The 17,327-nt window shown below is 37.8% G+C and overlaps 1 protein-coding gene across 4 annotated transcripts in view; it reads right to left on the reverse strand.

The window, feature by feature from the left end:
- Ctnna2 (catenin alpha 2) overlaps window positions 1-17,327 on the reverse strand; it is a 1,132,589-nt gene that overhangs the window by 65,182 nt on the left and 1,050,080 nt on the right. For all 4 annotated transcript variants that reach the window (XM_005078277.4, XM_005078278.4, XM_040738184.1 and 1 more), the window contains exon 13: window positions 12,405-12,556. In XM_005078277.4, the coding sequence (XP_005078334.1) occupies window positions 12,405-12,556 (152 nt within the window). The remainder of the gene's footprint in view (window positions 1-12,404; window positions 12,557-17,327) is intronic.

The following is a 17,327-nucleotide window of genomic DNA, read 5'->3' on the forward strand; positions in this document are numbered from 1 at the left end:
ATAGGTAGGATCAATATAGTAAAAATGGCAATCCTGCCAAAAGCAATCTACAGATTCAATGCTATCCCCATTAAAATCCCAGCACAATTCTTCACAGACCTTGAAAGAACAATAATCAATTTTGTATGGAAAAACAAAAGACCCAGGATAGCCAAAACAACCCTGTTCAACAAGGCAACGTCCGGAGGCATCACTATCCCTGACCTCAAGCTCTATTATAGAGCTATAGTCCTGAAAACAGTTTGGTATTGGCACAAAAATAGACAGGCAGACCAATGGAATCGAATTGAAAATCCGGGTATTAACCCACACACGTACGAACATCTGATCTTTGACAAAGAAGCTAAAAATATACAATGGAATAAAGAAAGCATCTTCAACAAATGGTGCTGGCATAATTGGAGACTGGCATGTAGAAAAATGCGGATCGATCCATGTTTATCGCCATGCACAAAACTTAAGTCCAAATGGATCAAAGACCTCAACATAAATCCAGCCACACTGAACCTCTTAGAAGAGAAAGTGGGTGGTACCCTTGAAAGAATTGGTACAGGAGACAGCTTCCTGAACATAACACCAGTAGCACAGACAGTGAGATCAACAATTAATAAATGGGACCTACTGAAACTGAGAAGCTTCTGTAAGGCAAAGGACACAGTCAGCAAGACAAAAAGGCAGCCCACAGAATGGGAAAAAATATTCACTAATCCCACATCTGACAGAGGGTTGATCTCCAAAATTTACAAAGAACTCAAGAAGCAAGTCTCCAAAACAGCAAAGGACCCAATTAAGAAGTGGGCTGCAGAACTAAATAGAGAGTTTTCAATAGAGGAGTCTAAAATGGCTGAGAGGCACTTGAGAAAGTGCTCAACATCCTTAGCCATCCGGGAAATGCAAATCAAAGCAACTCTGAGATACCATCTCACTCCTGTCAGAATGGCTAAAATCAAAAACACCAATGACAATTTATGCTGGAGAGGATGTGGTGAAAGGGGGACACTCCTCCATTGCTGGTGGGAGTGCCAACTGGTTCAGCCACTTTGGAAAGCAGTATGGAGATTCCTCAGAAAAATGGGAATAAACCTACCACAAGACCCAGCAACTGCACTCTTAGGCATATATCCAAAAGATGCCCATTCATATAACAAAGATGTCTGTTCCACTATGTTCATAGCAGCTTTATTTGTAATAGCCAGAACTTGGAAGCAACCTAGATGTCCCTCACCCGAAGAATGGATAGAGAAAATGTGGTACATCTACACAATGGAGTACTATTCAGCAGAAAAAAATAATGGAATCATGAGATTCGCAGGCAAATGGATGACACTAGAAGAAACCATCCTGAGTGAGGTAACCCAGTCACAAAAAGAGAAACATGGCATGTACTCTCTCATATATGGATTTTAGACATAGATCTGGGGAGTGCCAGCCTACAATCCTATTGCCAGAGAGTCTGGGAAACAGAAACTTCATTTACTGGCTGGTTAAGTACTGAGCTGAACTCAAGAAAGCCAGTATCAGAGAGGGAGGACTGATGATCAAAGGAATAAGACTGGGCTGGTTGAACCCCCAGAAACAGCTGACCTGACAAAGGTTAACTCTTGAATCCCAGGCATCAGCCTGGGAATCCAGCATGGGACTGATCAAGACCCCCCGAATCTGGGTGTCAGTGAGGAGGCCTAGGTAATCTATTGAGCCTTGGACAGCAGATCAGTACCCATCCCAAGTATACACACGGACTTGGGACTCCCATTGAACAATGTGAGGTGCACTCTCACCCTGAACTCTTGGGGAAGGGTCTAGGCCCTGCCCTATATGAAATGACAGACTATGGACACCCCCATGGAGGGCCTCACCCTCCCTGGGGGAATGAGGGATAACGGGGGGGGATGGGGGGAGGGCACGGGAGGAGGGGAGCGAAAGGGAGAGGGACCTCGTACTGACTTGTGAAGCAACCTTGTTTCTTATCTAAATTTAAAATGGAAAATAAAAAAAATATTAATAAAAAATAAATAAATAAAAAAAAAAGAAAGAGACATTTCAGACTACAAATTTAGTCCTTCCTGAGTATAGATCTCTTTGTGGCCCTGAGCATGACATCTGGTTATCTGATAAGTCTGAGTTTTGACTCCCTTCTCTATAAATTGGTCCTTTTTATTGTGGTCAACATTTGAGTGTGTGTGTATGTGTGTGTATGTTAGAGAGTGTGTGTGTAAACAAGTATTAATCTATATAGATGAAAATTAATTCCTTCAACAAAAAAATTATTACAGGTCTCACTATACAGCTCTGGCTGGTCTGGAACTCACTATGGAGATCAGGTTGGCCTTGAACTAACAGAGACCTGCCTTTGACTCCCAAGTGCTAGGATTAAAGACCTGTCCCCACACCATGCTTCAACAAACAGTTTTAATATGAAAGCTATCAATTACTACACAACATTAAGGACTCAATAACAATTTCTTAGTGCCGATTCAGATTATACTGACATATGGAAGTGACAGTCATTCCCTATTTATGGCCAAGGAAAATAATGTAGAAAAAAGGTCAGTAACATATCCCATGACTTTGATTTAGTAACAGAAACAAAATTTAGATCTAAACAACCAAGTATATCTGACCACAACTGCAAATGTCTTTGGTTTCTGTTATTTTTCACCTGAATAATAAATGGCATAGAGGTAATAGAGTTAGATTAAGATCATTCCAAATCATTAAAGTCTGTGTTGGAGATAGATAAGAATGAATCTATGAGCCAACCAATAAAACCCTTCCCCTCCTTATAGGTAGATAGCATGTATAAAGGTTTTGCCATGTAGTTTCTTTGAATACCACGTAAACTCAAGGAAGTTTCTTCACACTCCTTTGAGGTAGACAGTTCATTTTTCTTTGCTTGGCTTTTTTTTTCTTTTTTAACCATTTTGTAGAAAGGAGACTGAAGAGTAAGGAGTATTAAATCTGCTTCAAGCTTTCTAAATAAGCAATTTTAACTATGCACTTAAGACTATCACATACTGCACTCTAGAAGATGATCCCTTCATGAAGTGATGTGGGTGGTGCACATGATGAGAGGGAGGCTTCTGCTCAGCTTTCCTCTGAAAACTGCCTCTTGGTATGTAGGAGAAATTCATCTGTCTTTCAGTAGAAATTCCTAAGGGTCTGTCTCTTAATAGACATACAAGTATAGCAACAGTACTGATGACACTGATGCTCATTTCCCCATTTTTTGTGCTGATTTCCTTGGCATCTTTAGTCTGATTTATCAGGTGTAGTTACTGATGCAGCCTTGAGATTGGTCAGACAGGCATAAAATGGGGTTATTCATGCCAACATTGCATTATGCCTGCTGATTTTCCATGTTTGGGCATAAAGAAATCTTGGTTTTCCTTCTCTCTGGCACATCAACCTCATTAACATTCACTCAGTCATCTACAGATGCTCAATTTTATTTCATAGCAATGGGAAAATAGGTTCTCAGTATTCATTATGTCAATTAGAGTGGGGGTGAGAGAAAACCTGATTTAAATAACATGATGTGTGTACTGCGGACATAGGCAATTTTATGAGATCATCCTCACTCTGGAATGGGCTGTGAAACAATTGTAGCAAGTTGGTAAATATTCCTGACAGATGAGATGACAAGATTGCAAGTACTTTCATCACTACTTCTTACAAAGGAGAGAAAAAATAGGACACCTCATTCAAGAGAAAGAAGCAGCATAAGTGAGGACCTGTGGAATTGTGTCCAAACACTGAAGTGACCTGGGCATTTATACAGCCAGAGAATCAATGGCAAGCCTCACCTACCAGAGTAAGGCTAGTGCTAATGACTCTCTGAGATGTATGTAAATGACTATAGCCAAGAACCAAAATTAGAGACAGACAGAGAGAGAGAGAGAGAGATTAAAATAACAATAGTCTGAGGGACAGACAGTATGGAGGAGATAGTTTGGCTGAAAAAGTATTTGCCAGTCAAACAGGAGTAAGTTTGGACCTCTGGCATCCCCATATCCATGGTTTTGTAGGCTTGCTTCACAGGAGGGAATTCATACTTAGTGCTGAAAATCTGGCCTAAAGGCCATAACTGGGGATGTTAAAGGCCCTAGGCCCTGCCCCGGATGATATGACAGACTTTGGAGATTCCCCCATGAATGGCCTCACCCTCCCTGGAGAGTAGAGTAGGGATGGGGGGGTTGGGGTAGTTGGTGGGGGTTGGGGGAGGAGGGGAGACAGAGGGAGCTGGGAATGACATGTGAAGCAAGCTTGTTTCCTAGAGGAAGACTTAGCTTTCTTTCACTAAACAGTCAAGTCAGCAACATGCATTTTCAATATTTATGTTTATATCCATAGCTTTATGCTGCTGTCAGTCTCACTGAAGAGGCTGACTTTTGCAGTGATGAGGGTTAATCCAGAGGCTGGTCAGACTCCTGAGGATAAATGACTGTGAGAACTAAGCCTCAGATGGAATCAGGTTTTCCCCATCCAAGGCTTGGGAGTATCAAAGAAGAGGGGATGGAACAAACACAAGAGCTGGAGGGTAGGGAAAGTGTAGTTAACAGTTGTCTTCTGGACAGGGTGGAGCTGTTGTACACAGGAGCTCACAGTGGTTGTCTACCCAATGATTGCACAAGGTCAACCACTAAAAGGGGAAGCATTCCCACGGCCTGCTGAAATTGGAAGAGCTACTGGCGGTTGGCAGCTGCCCAAGGGGTATAAGTCACTCATTTTTCTTTGGGAATATGACAAATGATGAGGTGCCTGTGCCCCAGTAAATGGCCACAACATGCCTATATAGTCAGCTCTAATTGGAATCAAGAGATAATAATAATAATAAAGAAAACATGAAGTTTAGAGGGATGTATGTTGTGGGGTATCTGAAGAGTAGTAGTTGCAGAGAAGTATTCATTATAAATCTGATGTGTGTAAGATATGTTCAAGGGAAAAGAATGGGAGAAGAGGAGGGACGAGGAGAACACAAGGGATCAGGAAGACTGAGCCAGGGGAAGAATAGAAGACAGCAAGAAAAGAGACACCTTAACAGAGAGAGCCATTACAGGTTTAAAGAGAAATCTGGCACTAGGGAAATGTCCAGAGATCTACAAGGGTGACCCCAGGTAAGAATCTAAGCAATAGTGGAGAGGCTACCTTAAATGCCCTTCCCCTATAATGATATTGATGACTGCCTTAAATGGCATCCGAGAGTCTTCATCCAGTAGATGATGGGAGCTGAAGCAGACATAAAGAGCTAAGCACTGAACTGAACTCCTGGAATTCAGTTTTAGAGAGGGAAGAGGGATATGATATGACAGACATTGGTTATCCGTATGGAAGACCTCACCTTCCATGAGGAGTGGATGAGGGGTGGGATGGGATGGTTGGTGAGCAGCATGAGAGGATAGGAGGGAGAGGAACTGGGATTGATACGTAAAATAAGATTGTTTCTAAATTAAATTTTAAACAGTAATTTTCAAGGAATAAGTAAAAAATTTTACTTTTAAAACCTTGTTTTAGGTGTGTAAATCTACAAGCCAAACACTAAGGCTTGCTGCCCAGTGAATCTATCCAAGAAAAAAAAAACCTTGGGATTTAGTGAGAGACTTTGTCTCAAAAAAAATAAAATGAAATAAAGTGAAGAGCAATAGAGAAACACAGCTGTGACTGACCTGTGGTCAACAGGTATGTGTACCAGGTACAAACCCACATACATATACCACACACATATGCACACACACATGCACATACACACACCTGCCCACTCACACACACACATGCACATGTACACTAACACACATACACACAAAATCAAAGGAAATAAAAAGTGTTGCTGTGAGTCCAGGGATCCATTTAGAAGCTACAAGTCTTTAGAAAGTCACTCAGTTTTGTTGTATTGATATCTCCATAGTCATATCATAAAATAAAGATTATCATTGCCATTTTTCCTGAAGCTCTCATAGGACTCATGAGCAAACTATCAAAATGAACAAATACATAAACAATAGTGATAATTATGTTTAATAGAACATAACACCTACTAACAATAATAGCATGAATAGCAGCCATCATTATGTAGCATACACTTTGGGACAAGCAGTCAACTCAGGATTTAATTCCTACAGCTCAGTGAAATAAATGTGATCCCTGTTTTATAGATGTGTAAAGTGTCTCAAGAGTATTTGTGATGGTTTAACTGTCAATTTGACATAACCTAGAATCACAGGGAAAGAATTTAATGAGATATAGTCTAGAATTTGTTAGAAATTTTCTTCATTAAATGGTATAGGAAGACCCTCTCATAGTAGGTGGTACCATTATCCAAACAAGAGGTTCTGAACATTGTAAGCCAGGAGAAAATTAGTACAGCTCCAGAAAGTAAGCTAACCTATATGTGTTTATAGCTTTCTGCTAATAACTTCAGATGTGACTAGCTGTTTAAGTTCCTACATTGGCTTCCCTTCACTAATGGACTGTAACATGGAATTTAAGCCACTTAACCCTTTTCCTTCCTAAGTTGCCTCTTGTCAGAACATTTTATCACAGAAACGTAAATGAAACTAGAGTAGCCTTCAAGCAAAATTTCTGAGGTGTCCCCATTAGCAACTGGAAGAATGAAGAAACAAGATGAAGAGCCCACGATCTTAAGGATCACAAACAGCACAGACAAATGGGTGAATGTGAAATGTTTTTGTATATCTTAAACAAGATTAAACACATACAGGATGCTGCTGTAAATAGTTCTGTGCATGCACAGTCTGCTGACTGTTATTTATCTGTTGTGCAAGGACAATCACAAACTAAAGATGTCATGGTAAACAATAGATGATCTGGAAGTAGTCCTAAAGGAATAAGAGGAATATCATTAGATGAGCTTTTAAGATAAAGATTTTAGAATATGTGTTTCACTGAATGGAAGCTAGAGACTTGGGGGATCATGCTTCAATTACGCAACCTGTTATTTTGAGGGAGAACTTTTTACTAGAACCAAAACACCACCTTGGGCAAAGTACCAGATTCCTGGGTCTCCTAGTGTGTATCTACTGTGTTGTGAGCATGCAATTTTTCTGTAAAATGTTTCTGAATTGTTACCTCCCCAAATCTATTTTCTAAGCCTCTAAGAAATGTGTCTATTACAGAGACCAAAGAATGTCTCATACGATCTCCAGAGAAATACCAGACATCAGCTTCAGAACTCGGGTGCATAGCCCTGATCATAACTTTAAATAGGAGCCTAATACATATCTACTGAAGTAAAATGAGGTACTGATGAGTTTGGAATTGCTTCACTTGGGCATATGAGGAAAGTATATTAAGTACCTCTTTAAACATTTTCCACTGCATATGAGAGTTTCATTGAAAGAAGAAAGGGAAAAATATATGTTAAATGGATATTTTGGGTAATTTAAAAGAAGTAACTTCCCACTAGATATCTATCATATTAAAGTTGGCTTCACAAACAAAATTGAGAAAAAAAATTAGATTATCTAAAGTAAACATCAAGAAAAACACCTCTCCCTAGTTAAGACTAATAAGCCATGAGTTACCAGTAGAATTAACTAAGAGACATTTCCACTGAGCACGAAAACTCTTGGGTTTCATACTGTGTTATCACCAGAATTGTCAGAGGGTTCTCATGCAGATCTGAGATAGATCATCTCAAGTCCCTGTACAGACGACTCCAACGGCTCCCATGTCATCTGTGAAGTTCTTAGCTTTCCAGTTTTCTAACTGGACCAATTACAAAGCTATCCCCCAGAAAAAAGCAGGCTCTGTTCAAATATGCTCTGGCTTGTTCTGACCTTCTCTCCATCACATCTGTGCTCACCTTGAGTTCTTTCTCCCTTATGCTGCCACTGTTTTTCCCATAGTACTATATTTGGCATTGAACGTATTTGTATATTCTCTGTAAACAAAGAAGATTTTGTCTTTGTTTGCCTACATATTTGGGGTAGAACTAACAGCATGGGACATCTCATAACCCATTAAAAAGAGCATAATATATTATTTCTCATTGATGGTGTTAGGGAAACAATGGTAGGATCTGCACAGGATTGTGATTAGCTGGCAGAAAGTAAAGTAAGATATATAAAGAGCTTTCCTTTCATTTGCTAATTAAGAGAACGATTTTGACTCTAACTACTGAAAATTTAATATTATTGACTTCTCTAGCAAATTCCATATTGTTAACTAACTGGAAGAAACCTCAAATGAGCAGGATGATGAAAAGAACATTTTGAAGTGACTTACTAAGTACTAGATTTATGAAAATCTTTGACTTTAGCCATAATAATGTTTCTTCCATTTGCAGAAAAGATAATTAGCTGATGACCCTAAATTACAATTAAACTACAAACTTCATATTTCACTGCTTCATAGCATCCCCGTGATCTCAATGTTCTCATGGTGTCTCTAGTCTGAACAATAAAAACACTCTAATAGTCTGTTGATTAAGACACTTAGCCCAACAACTAACCCATTTCTGTTACCTGACTAGCAATACAATACATATTTAATTATTTGAATCATCATGGACCACACTAATTCTGAACAAATCATTTTATCACATGGATAACTACATGCTCAGCTTCACAAACACACAATGGCATCAACACACCTGTATCAAGCTAATGGTTACACAGTGAATTACCCTAGCCTATATTCTTATAAAATCATAACATCTGCATTACCTTCAAAAATTTAAACTATCTAACCATGCCCCAAAGCACTTTGGTACACACTACAAGATAGCTATAGTGAACTACAGACCTTAATCAAACCACTGTCCCAAGCCCTACTATTTCTTTGCTGTACCTCTGAAATCATCATACATAAGTAATCAAACTAAGGATGCCAATTATAAATATTTGTGTAGCATTATTATAGAAGACAACTACTCTTTTATCTAATGCAGATGTCTCTATATATGCAGTTCCCAATAGTAAATCTTTATGCTTTTACTCATCTTAATTTCCAAGTGTAAATAAAAAGTATCTTAAGTTGTGCTTCATCCCCTTTATCTGCAGATTCCTCATTTGTAAATATATCTCATCACCACATCTTATTTGTAATGCTATCTCCAAAATCAGTCATCTATAATTATTTCTAGATACTAAAATACATATCCACCACTAACTGCAAATATGATGGGGCTCTGTCTCTTTTTTAAACACGATTTGAACCATTGTCCTTTTCATGGTGTCTATTTACTGCTACATTTTAGGTGGTTTTGGCTAATGATTTCTCTGTTTAAAATGGCAATGCAAAGCAGTGCTGACAGCTTTTCAAATGTTGGCAAAGGTACTGATGAATTGAATGTTCCTAAATCATGTAGTCAGAGAAAACACCCACATCAGAGAAGCCGTATTCCAGTATGAGTATGTGCTGGTGTCTAAGAGATTGAGTCTAGTATCTCAGGGATATATGTGAAGCAAGTTGTCTTTACACAAAGACACAAATGGCAAGGGGCTATATATATTGATGTTTAAGGGAAATGGAACCAGAAATTCACAAGAATCTAACCCCAGACCCTGTATTTTACCCCCAAAGCACTGACTCAGTCCTTATGAACTCATTATTCAGAGAGAATGCTTAAACATAACTGCTGTGGATGGAGAGATGGATGTTTGAAGGTCACACTGGATTTCATATTTATTTCTCAAATAATGAGAAAATGTCTATATATCTATTCACCACAGAGTATAGATTCATTAGGAAGCAAATGAACAATAGGCTCAGAAAATAAGGGGAAAGACCTGTTCCACAGCATGTGTGTGTCCTTGGAAAGTAAGATAGGAACCTAGGAAACACAGACTTTGTCTACATCTGAGGGCTGCCTGGGACTAGCCTGGAGCTGATGGACTCCAATATTTCCACTGATTATATATTACTTGTTGAGCAGTGAAGTGATGGACAATTTGACTCAACATGATCCTTTCTAGTCATCGCTATTTTAAGTGACTCTAAAGAGATTTATTTCTTTTGTAATAATCAGCAGTTTGGGAGGAGGTTACACAGTGATGTCAGCTGTCAGGAAAAGCATCCTCCACATCATCATTCTTTCTTAACCTTATACAATAGAATTTCCTAAGTCTTATAAACTTAATAATTATATTAAAATGAAGTCAAGAAATTGTTTAAACACAAAGGAAGCCATTTGTGTGCTAAATGTATAAGGTTTTTATTTTTTAATTTATATAAATTAGAAACAAGCTTGCTTGGGGGCTGGGGGATTGGTGAAGGGGATAAGGTCTTTAAAAGTAACAATTTATGTCCACTGTACATTTCTCTTTTCCTAAATGTTAATCATTTCTTTCAAAATGTTGAGATCGGGGAAATGACACTCCCAGTGATGACGATATGGCATTTTATCTAAAATTGGTGATTTTTTATGACTCATGAGTGAAAAATGAATGATGGCTATAAACCTCCTCAGCCTCTTAGACTAATGGCTGTCAGAAAAATGTGAAGGCTAACAAAGCAGGAAAATGGCCAAAGAGGGAATGTGTGTTGAGGATTATAGTAGGGTTTAGTGCAGAACACTTGGCAAACATAACTCTCATGGACGGTTACCTTATTTCACAACTTAGCAGAGAATGTGAAAATGTCTTTAAAAGCTCACTATCCTTTCCATCCTTACTCTAATTCTCTTATCTTTTTTTCTCAGTCATCTTTCAATCTACTGAGTTTGAGCAGTGACACTCTCATCTTCCTATCTCTCCCTCACTCCCTCTCGCTCCCACTCATACTCCCTTCCTCTGTCCATCGTTCTCTCCTTCAATGTATGCCAAACAATAAAACCAAATGAAGGGGAAGAAGAGAGTCATCTTTTCCAAAAATTTAAAATATAAAGAAGGTAATAGTCATAGAAGGAAATAATGTGATAAATGCTATATTCAAGCAGAATCTGTTATAGGTGTTCAAGGAAGGGAATCATTATTGTTCAATGTAAATATGGGGAAAGAATGGTTAGCCACATCTTGGAAGATGGTCAGTGTCACAGTTATAAAATGGGTAAATTAAAAGCAGAAGAAATTCAAGTCCCCTAAGTCCAAACTTGAACTCCGTATGTTTAAGTGTAATTATTATGACCTGATGGAATTTTATTGAATGTTACAGTCTTTTAAAGTTGGTTTTATCAGTCAGTTCCAGAAACAGTTCAGGAGTTTGTAATTAATAGTTCTTTCTGTAAAGCTATTGGGTGCTTTAAATGAGACTGGTGCAGCATGCTAAAATGGTAACATCATGGATGCATCTAGCTAAGAAAAATGATATAATTAATTTCATTTACCGTTTCTAAAAGCTATTGTTTTTATTTATGAGTATAAACATGGGTCTGTACAAATGCATGTATACCACTTGTTTGCAATGCCTTAAGAGGCCAGAAAAGGACATCTTATCACGTGAGTAAAACTGGAATTAACAGTCATTTGTGAACCACCTGTTGGGGTGCTGGGAACTGAGCCTATGTCTTCACTGAGTACTGAGGTACATTTCTAGGCCCTCATTTGCTATATTTTACTCTTTAGTATATGTAATCAACTTTTTAAAATAATATAAAAATTAGATCTCATTATATTCATCATTATTCTCTTGAGATGACACTCTAGAAAGTTATCTCTCAAATTAATTTTAATTTATATATATTTGCTCTCAATTATGTTTCTGTGTGAATAGTTTATTTGAAAAAAGTCTCCATTAGTAATGAAATTCCTTGAACAATACTGTATTAAATGGTTGGTAAGGTAAGAAGTGACAAACTAAAGTAAAACGTACAATGCAGTGTAATACAACAGCTAAATTGTATGAAGTAAACTGGGTGTCTTAGAGACAGATTAACTTATATTTTGGATAGATAGAACAAGTTATAAATGATACAGCACAAGTTTAAAGCCACCTGTAATATGTACCTTCTAGGTTTGCAGTATGATTTATTATTTAGACAATAATTATGAAAACTCACACATACTTAACATAAAATGTGGGGAAAGAAAGCTAATGATAAAAGTGATGGGGGAGCTCTCATATAAAACTATCTGGCTTTATGTATAATGGTCTCTAATTATGTGGCTGCTACTAAGGTGAAAATGCTTCACCCTTAACAACTCATGATTATTGGGTGATCCTAGCATAAAGATGCTGTCTCTAGGGGGCACAAATGGAAAGTAGCAGTGATTCTACCAAATTATCTGAAACTTACAGAAAAAAAATAAATTCTAGAATAAGCCAAAACATAATATATCAGGACATTCAGTACAGAGCTGGGCTTGCTAGGACCCATTCATCCATTTTTATGTAAAAATTCCACATAATCTGAATATCGTAGCAATAAAACATCTTTACAGATTACATTGAGCAATTAAAAGTGAGGAAGATAGTGAACTCCTTGGGGACTCTCTAGAAGCCTCACATACCCTGATCATCAGCACAGCCTTTCTGATATCCCGAACACCATCATACACAAGGCGTGAGGCATCAATGAACTCATTCTCTTCAAATGGTTGAGGGACATTGGCACTCAGGGCTTCGATGGCAACTTCAACTTGTTCAGCAAAGCGTGGCATCACTGGGTAAAAAAACGAAACAACAACAGATCAGAGAGCTTTTCTTGCTATCTATCATTCCAGTCTTCGAACAAAGTTAATAGTAGGCCATTTAGATCAGGTTTGAATAGGTCTGATTTAGACAGCTTGTGTCAATTCATTCAGTACAAGGAGCAAACTGTTTCATGCAAGGTAACAGTTTTCACAAAGAAAGAAAGAAAGAAAGAAAGAAAGAAAGAGAGAGAGAGAGAGAGAGAGAGAGAAAGAAAGAAAGAGAAAGAAAGAAAGGAGAAAGTGAAGCTTATGACAGCAATCCAAGGTGGTACAGGATAATGGATGGGTATAAATTTCACATTTATGGTAACCTGAGTTGAGTTTCTCTTTTGCTAGCTCCCACTCATGAAATTTGTCCAGATTTTCTTAATTCTTTGAAGTATGCTTCTTTGCCTATATGATAGTTGTATTCAGTATTGTAATTCACACAAAACTATCTAACCTGCCCTTCAAAAATATCAGCAAACATCTAATTAAAACCAAAAATTATAAGCATATCCAATATTTATCAGACATTTGGATGGAAATGTAGGAATTAAGAAATAAAGGGGATAAGGTAGGAGGGATGTTATGGAAGGAGCATCTAAGAGAACACAGGAAAATGGAACTAACTAAGCAGAAAGACCTGTAAAACAGAAGACCAAGAGGCTTAAGGTAACTTGTTATAATTTATCAATATCACCTTTATTTACATGTGTAAGTTCCTAAAAGGATGATGCCTCCTTCTCATGGGGACAAATGTGTGTGCGTGCACGTACACACACACACACACACACACACACACACACATGAGCGCACGCACACACACACACACACCTGAGGTCAGCACATAGCAAGCTGTCTGGAATATCTGAAATATTTCTACAGATTCCAGAAAAGCAAATGGTGCTGATTTTTTGACTCTTGAAAATCGTAATTCAGTTTTCTAAGCTGTTATCTCATAGCAACCCATATCTATGGCATGGAAGCCAAAAGCACAACTTACTTTACTTACAAGAACAATAAAATAAATACATCATTTATCTGCATCCATTTCTAGTTTTCATGCCTGGTTCATCTTTATGTTCATTTTCACCCTTTTGAATACTTTGACATTCAGTTTAATCCCTGGTGTGAGAAACTCTGCTCAATTACTCTCTAGGGTCAGAGTACCTAAGGTACATAATTCCTAGAGAAATGCACTTGTATTAGAAAAATTCAAGTGATTTTATTTGGAAGGGGAGGAGAGATGTGGGCATAAATATTCTAGTAACAGTAACTATCAAAACCAAGGTATGAATTGGGCAATTTTCCTTTCCCATGTGAATAATGAGGATTGGTGCCCTATACCACCTGAGCTTTCTATATAGCCATTGAGATGCATCTACATGGAACCAATTCTAGGGACATTTAGTTCTATTGCTATAACTATGAATTGAAACTTAAGTGATTGGCATTCTAATTATGCTCATTTGGTCAATAAAAATGCATATATGTGTCTGAACATCACACCATGCCCCCTAAATGTGTAATTATCCCATGTCTACTCAACATAAAATTCTAAAATCTTTTATTTCAAAAACCCATATATTAAACCTGGGTTCTTTCAGTTATCCTTCTGTGTTGAGAATGAATTTTTATGAAATTGAAAAATGCAGATAATCCGAATTGACTTCGTTGAGTATGAGAACATTTTTGTATATATTTGACATTTAGAAATGAGTGTTTTACCTAAATAAAATAATAACTTTCTTTCTTTGGCAGAAAGTTCAAGTTATACTGATTCCACTTTATTTGATATATAAACTGGCATGCTTATGGTTATAGTTGACTTTACAGATTTATATTCAACTGTCAGTAGTACTTAGATGTATAAAATTTCCCTGATTGTCAGGTTGGTAAGATTGCTTTGTGGAAAAAGACACCTCCTGCCAGGCTTCACAGAACTTGAGTTTGAGTCCAAGGACCCACATGGTGAAAGGAGAGAAGCAACTCTTGCAAGCTGGCCTCTAACCTCCACATACATGCTTTAGCATGTGCATGTACAGACATGTGCACAATAAAGAATAAATAATATCTAATTTTCAAAGTTCATTACAGTATTATGTATCTAATAATCAGAGCTGTTACGTGTAAGTAGGATACTTATTACAAACTGATGAATGCCAGAAAAAATGAAAAATGATGAACAAATTCACAGAAAATAATTGTATATTACTGATAAATACACAATCATAAGCTTTACATCATTAATTGAAAATAGCAATAACATATCACTCCACAAGTAGTTGGAAGCATGATAGTCCTATGAAAATGTGGACAGAAGAAAACACAGGTACTGTAGCTGGGACTGAAAAATAACAATGCATTCTTGGCCACCACTACTATGAAATCTGGTAAATGATTCTTTTCACTCCCAAACAGGTGACTGGGCCATAATCTAGGGTGTGGTCAAATATAAAGATGCTGACTATGCAAGCTGATCAATCTGACCTTGGAGTCACAAAAAAATCTGTTTGAATCTCTGTGTTTGTGGCTGTATCTGCTTATGTCTGGTGTTCTAAGAGTTGAGACGCAGAACTTATGCTATAACTGAAAACAAAAAATTGCTCTTATAGGATATTTTAATAGGCCACATCTCAAACTTATTCTGATGCATTCAAACAGGCTTATTTTGATGGGAAGAGGAAGTGCATAATTTCAACATGCATGTATTTCTGTGTGTCACACATTCTCTGAAAAACTATATGCTGTCTTAAATAGAGTGTTGTTTCCCTTAAAGGGAGAGAAGATAATATCTGGTATATTAGTCTCTGTTCTTGAATTTTTGGATATTTTTATAGTTTAAATATTTTAAAGGAGCCAAAAATTATTCTGTAAGTCATATATTTCTTTGTGGAATTAGGCTCTGAAAAAAATAAAATACTATTTTATGGCCTACAACATAATACAAAACAGTCTGATCAATGGTATAAATTACTGAGGAATTGTGAAGGAACCACTGTGAAGTCTTCTATGTTAAATGTTGTGGCCAACATTTAAGTTGGTTAAGTTAGGTAGTACCTACCACATAGACCCCAACTGCCATGAACAAATCTCTGTCTTCACAAATATCATTTCCAAGTCTAATGGGGGCAAGGAAATGTGTCCCTTTATGTTCAAAGTTATCCTTAAGAAATAATAGAAGCAAGACAATGAAGTGATGATAAGACTTGCTCTAGCTACCTTCAGACCCAAGGGAGACAGAAAAAAGATAAAATGTAAAGAAGCTACTGTATAAAAGTTATTTCTTTTATATTTTGAGGTCATATCATTTCTCACTCTCCAGTTCCTTTCTCCAAACCCTTCCATACATACATGCTTGCTCTCTTACAATTTCAGGGCCTATTATTCATTAGTCATTGTCTCTCTCTCTCTCTCTCTCTCTCTCTCACACACACACAAACACTCATGCACGCACACACACACGTGCCTGTGTACTCCTAATTCCATAATCAAAACCAAGAAATATGAGATTCTATATTCATAAAATCTCACTAAACTTGTAAAGCAGTTCATGATGCCTAAACATGAACTAAGCAACAACAACATACATGCTGAAGTGGACAGGGGGAAAAAATCCTTGATTCAGCAACTCTACACAAAGAACTACAGGCAACTACGAAATGCTGAGAGTGGGAGAAATATTTTTTCCCAGGGAAGAACTCACAAATTGGTTATCTAACACTGAGCATTGTGCCCTGGAAACATACTTATGAAGTAGCATTATAAAGACTCTACTCTTAATGAGGGATACTCTTTAAAAGGCTGTTCTACGTGGACCAGCATGGAATAAGAAATGTCTCTTGTGAAGGCAGATACCCACAGACAAACACTGAACTGAACTCTCAGAAAGAGAGAACTAATGGGCAAAGGAGTTAAGAGTAGGCTGGTTTAATTCACAGAAACAGTTGATCTGAACAAGGCGGAGCTCTTGGACTCCAGATTGATGGCTGTGTGGAAAGCATGGGACTGACCCAGACTCCCTGAATGTGAGTGTCAGTGAGGAGGCCTGGGTAATCTATGGGGCCTTGGGTAGTATTTATCCCTGGTGTACATATAGATGTTGAGTGCCCGTGCCACAATATGGGAGGCTGTCTCAGCTGGGACTCTTGGGGGAGGGCCCTGGATGAAATGACAGTTACTGGATATCCACCATGAAGGGCCTCACCCTCCTTGGGGATCGGAGTGGAGATTGGGTGGGAGACTGGGGGACCTGGTGGGGAGGGCAGGTTAGAAGGGGAGGAGAGGGAGCTGGGATTGTCATGTGAAACAAGATTGTTTCTAACCTAAATAATAATAATAATAATAATAATAATAATAATAATAATAATAATAAAAATAAAGAAATGTCTCTTGTGAGACTTAGCTGGTAGAACCCTGGAGTGAATGAACATGTTACTGGCCCTGGCAACATCAGAGAAGGCAGAAATAGGTCCTTTTAACAAAATCAGCTTTCCTTGATGCCAATGGTTAGGGTAAGAGCAAGAACTGCTTTCTTTGTGGTCAGTTCTTAAGTTTATTCACGTGGGGATGGGCCGGTTGCTATTTCTCTTCAACACAGTTCTGCTCTTTCCACTGTTCCTCCCTCCTCCTTTGCTTCCCTCCTGCTTTATTTAAAGTCCTAAGTCAGGAAAGCTAAAGTTTAATAGAACAATGACCCATGATGGCTGAACCTGAGGTTCTTAGTTTAACTGTGAGCTCTTCCAATGTCTTGATAAT

This window comes from Mesocricetus auratus, unplaced genomic scaffold (genome assembly GCF_017639785.1).
Source record: "Mesocricetus auratus isolate SY011 unplaced genomic scaffold, BCM_Maur_2.0 Super-Scaffold_100676, whole genome shotgun sequence".
NCBI classification, from domain to species: Eukaryota; Metazoa; Chordata; class Mammalia; order Rodentia; family Cricetidae; genus Mesocricetus; species Mesocricetus auratus.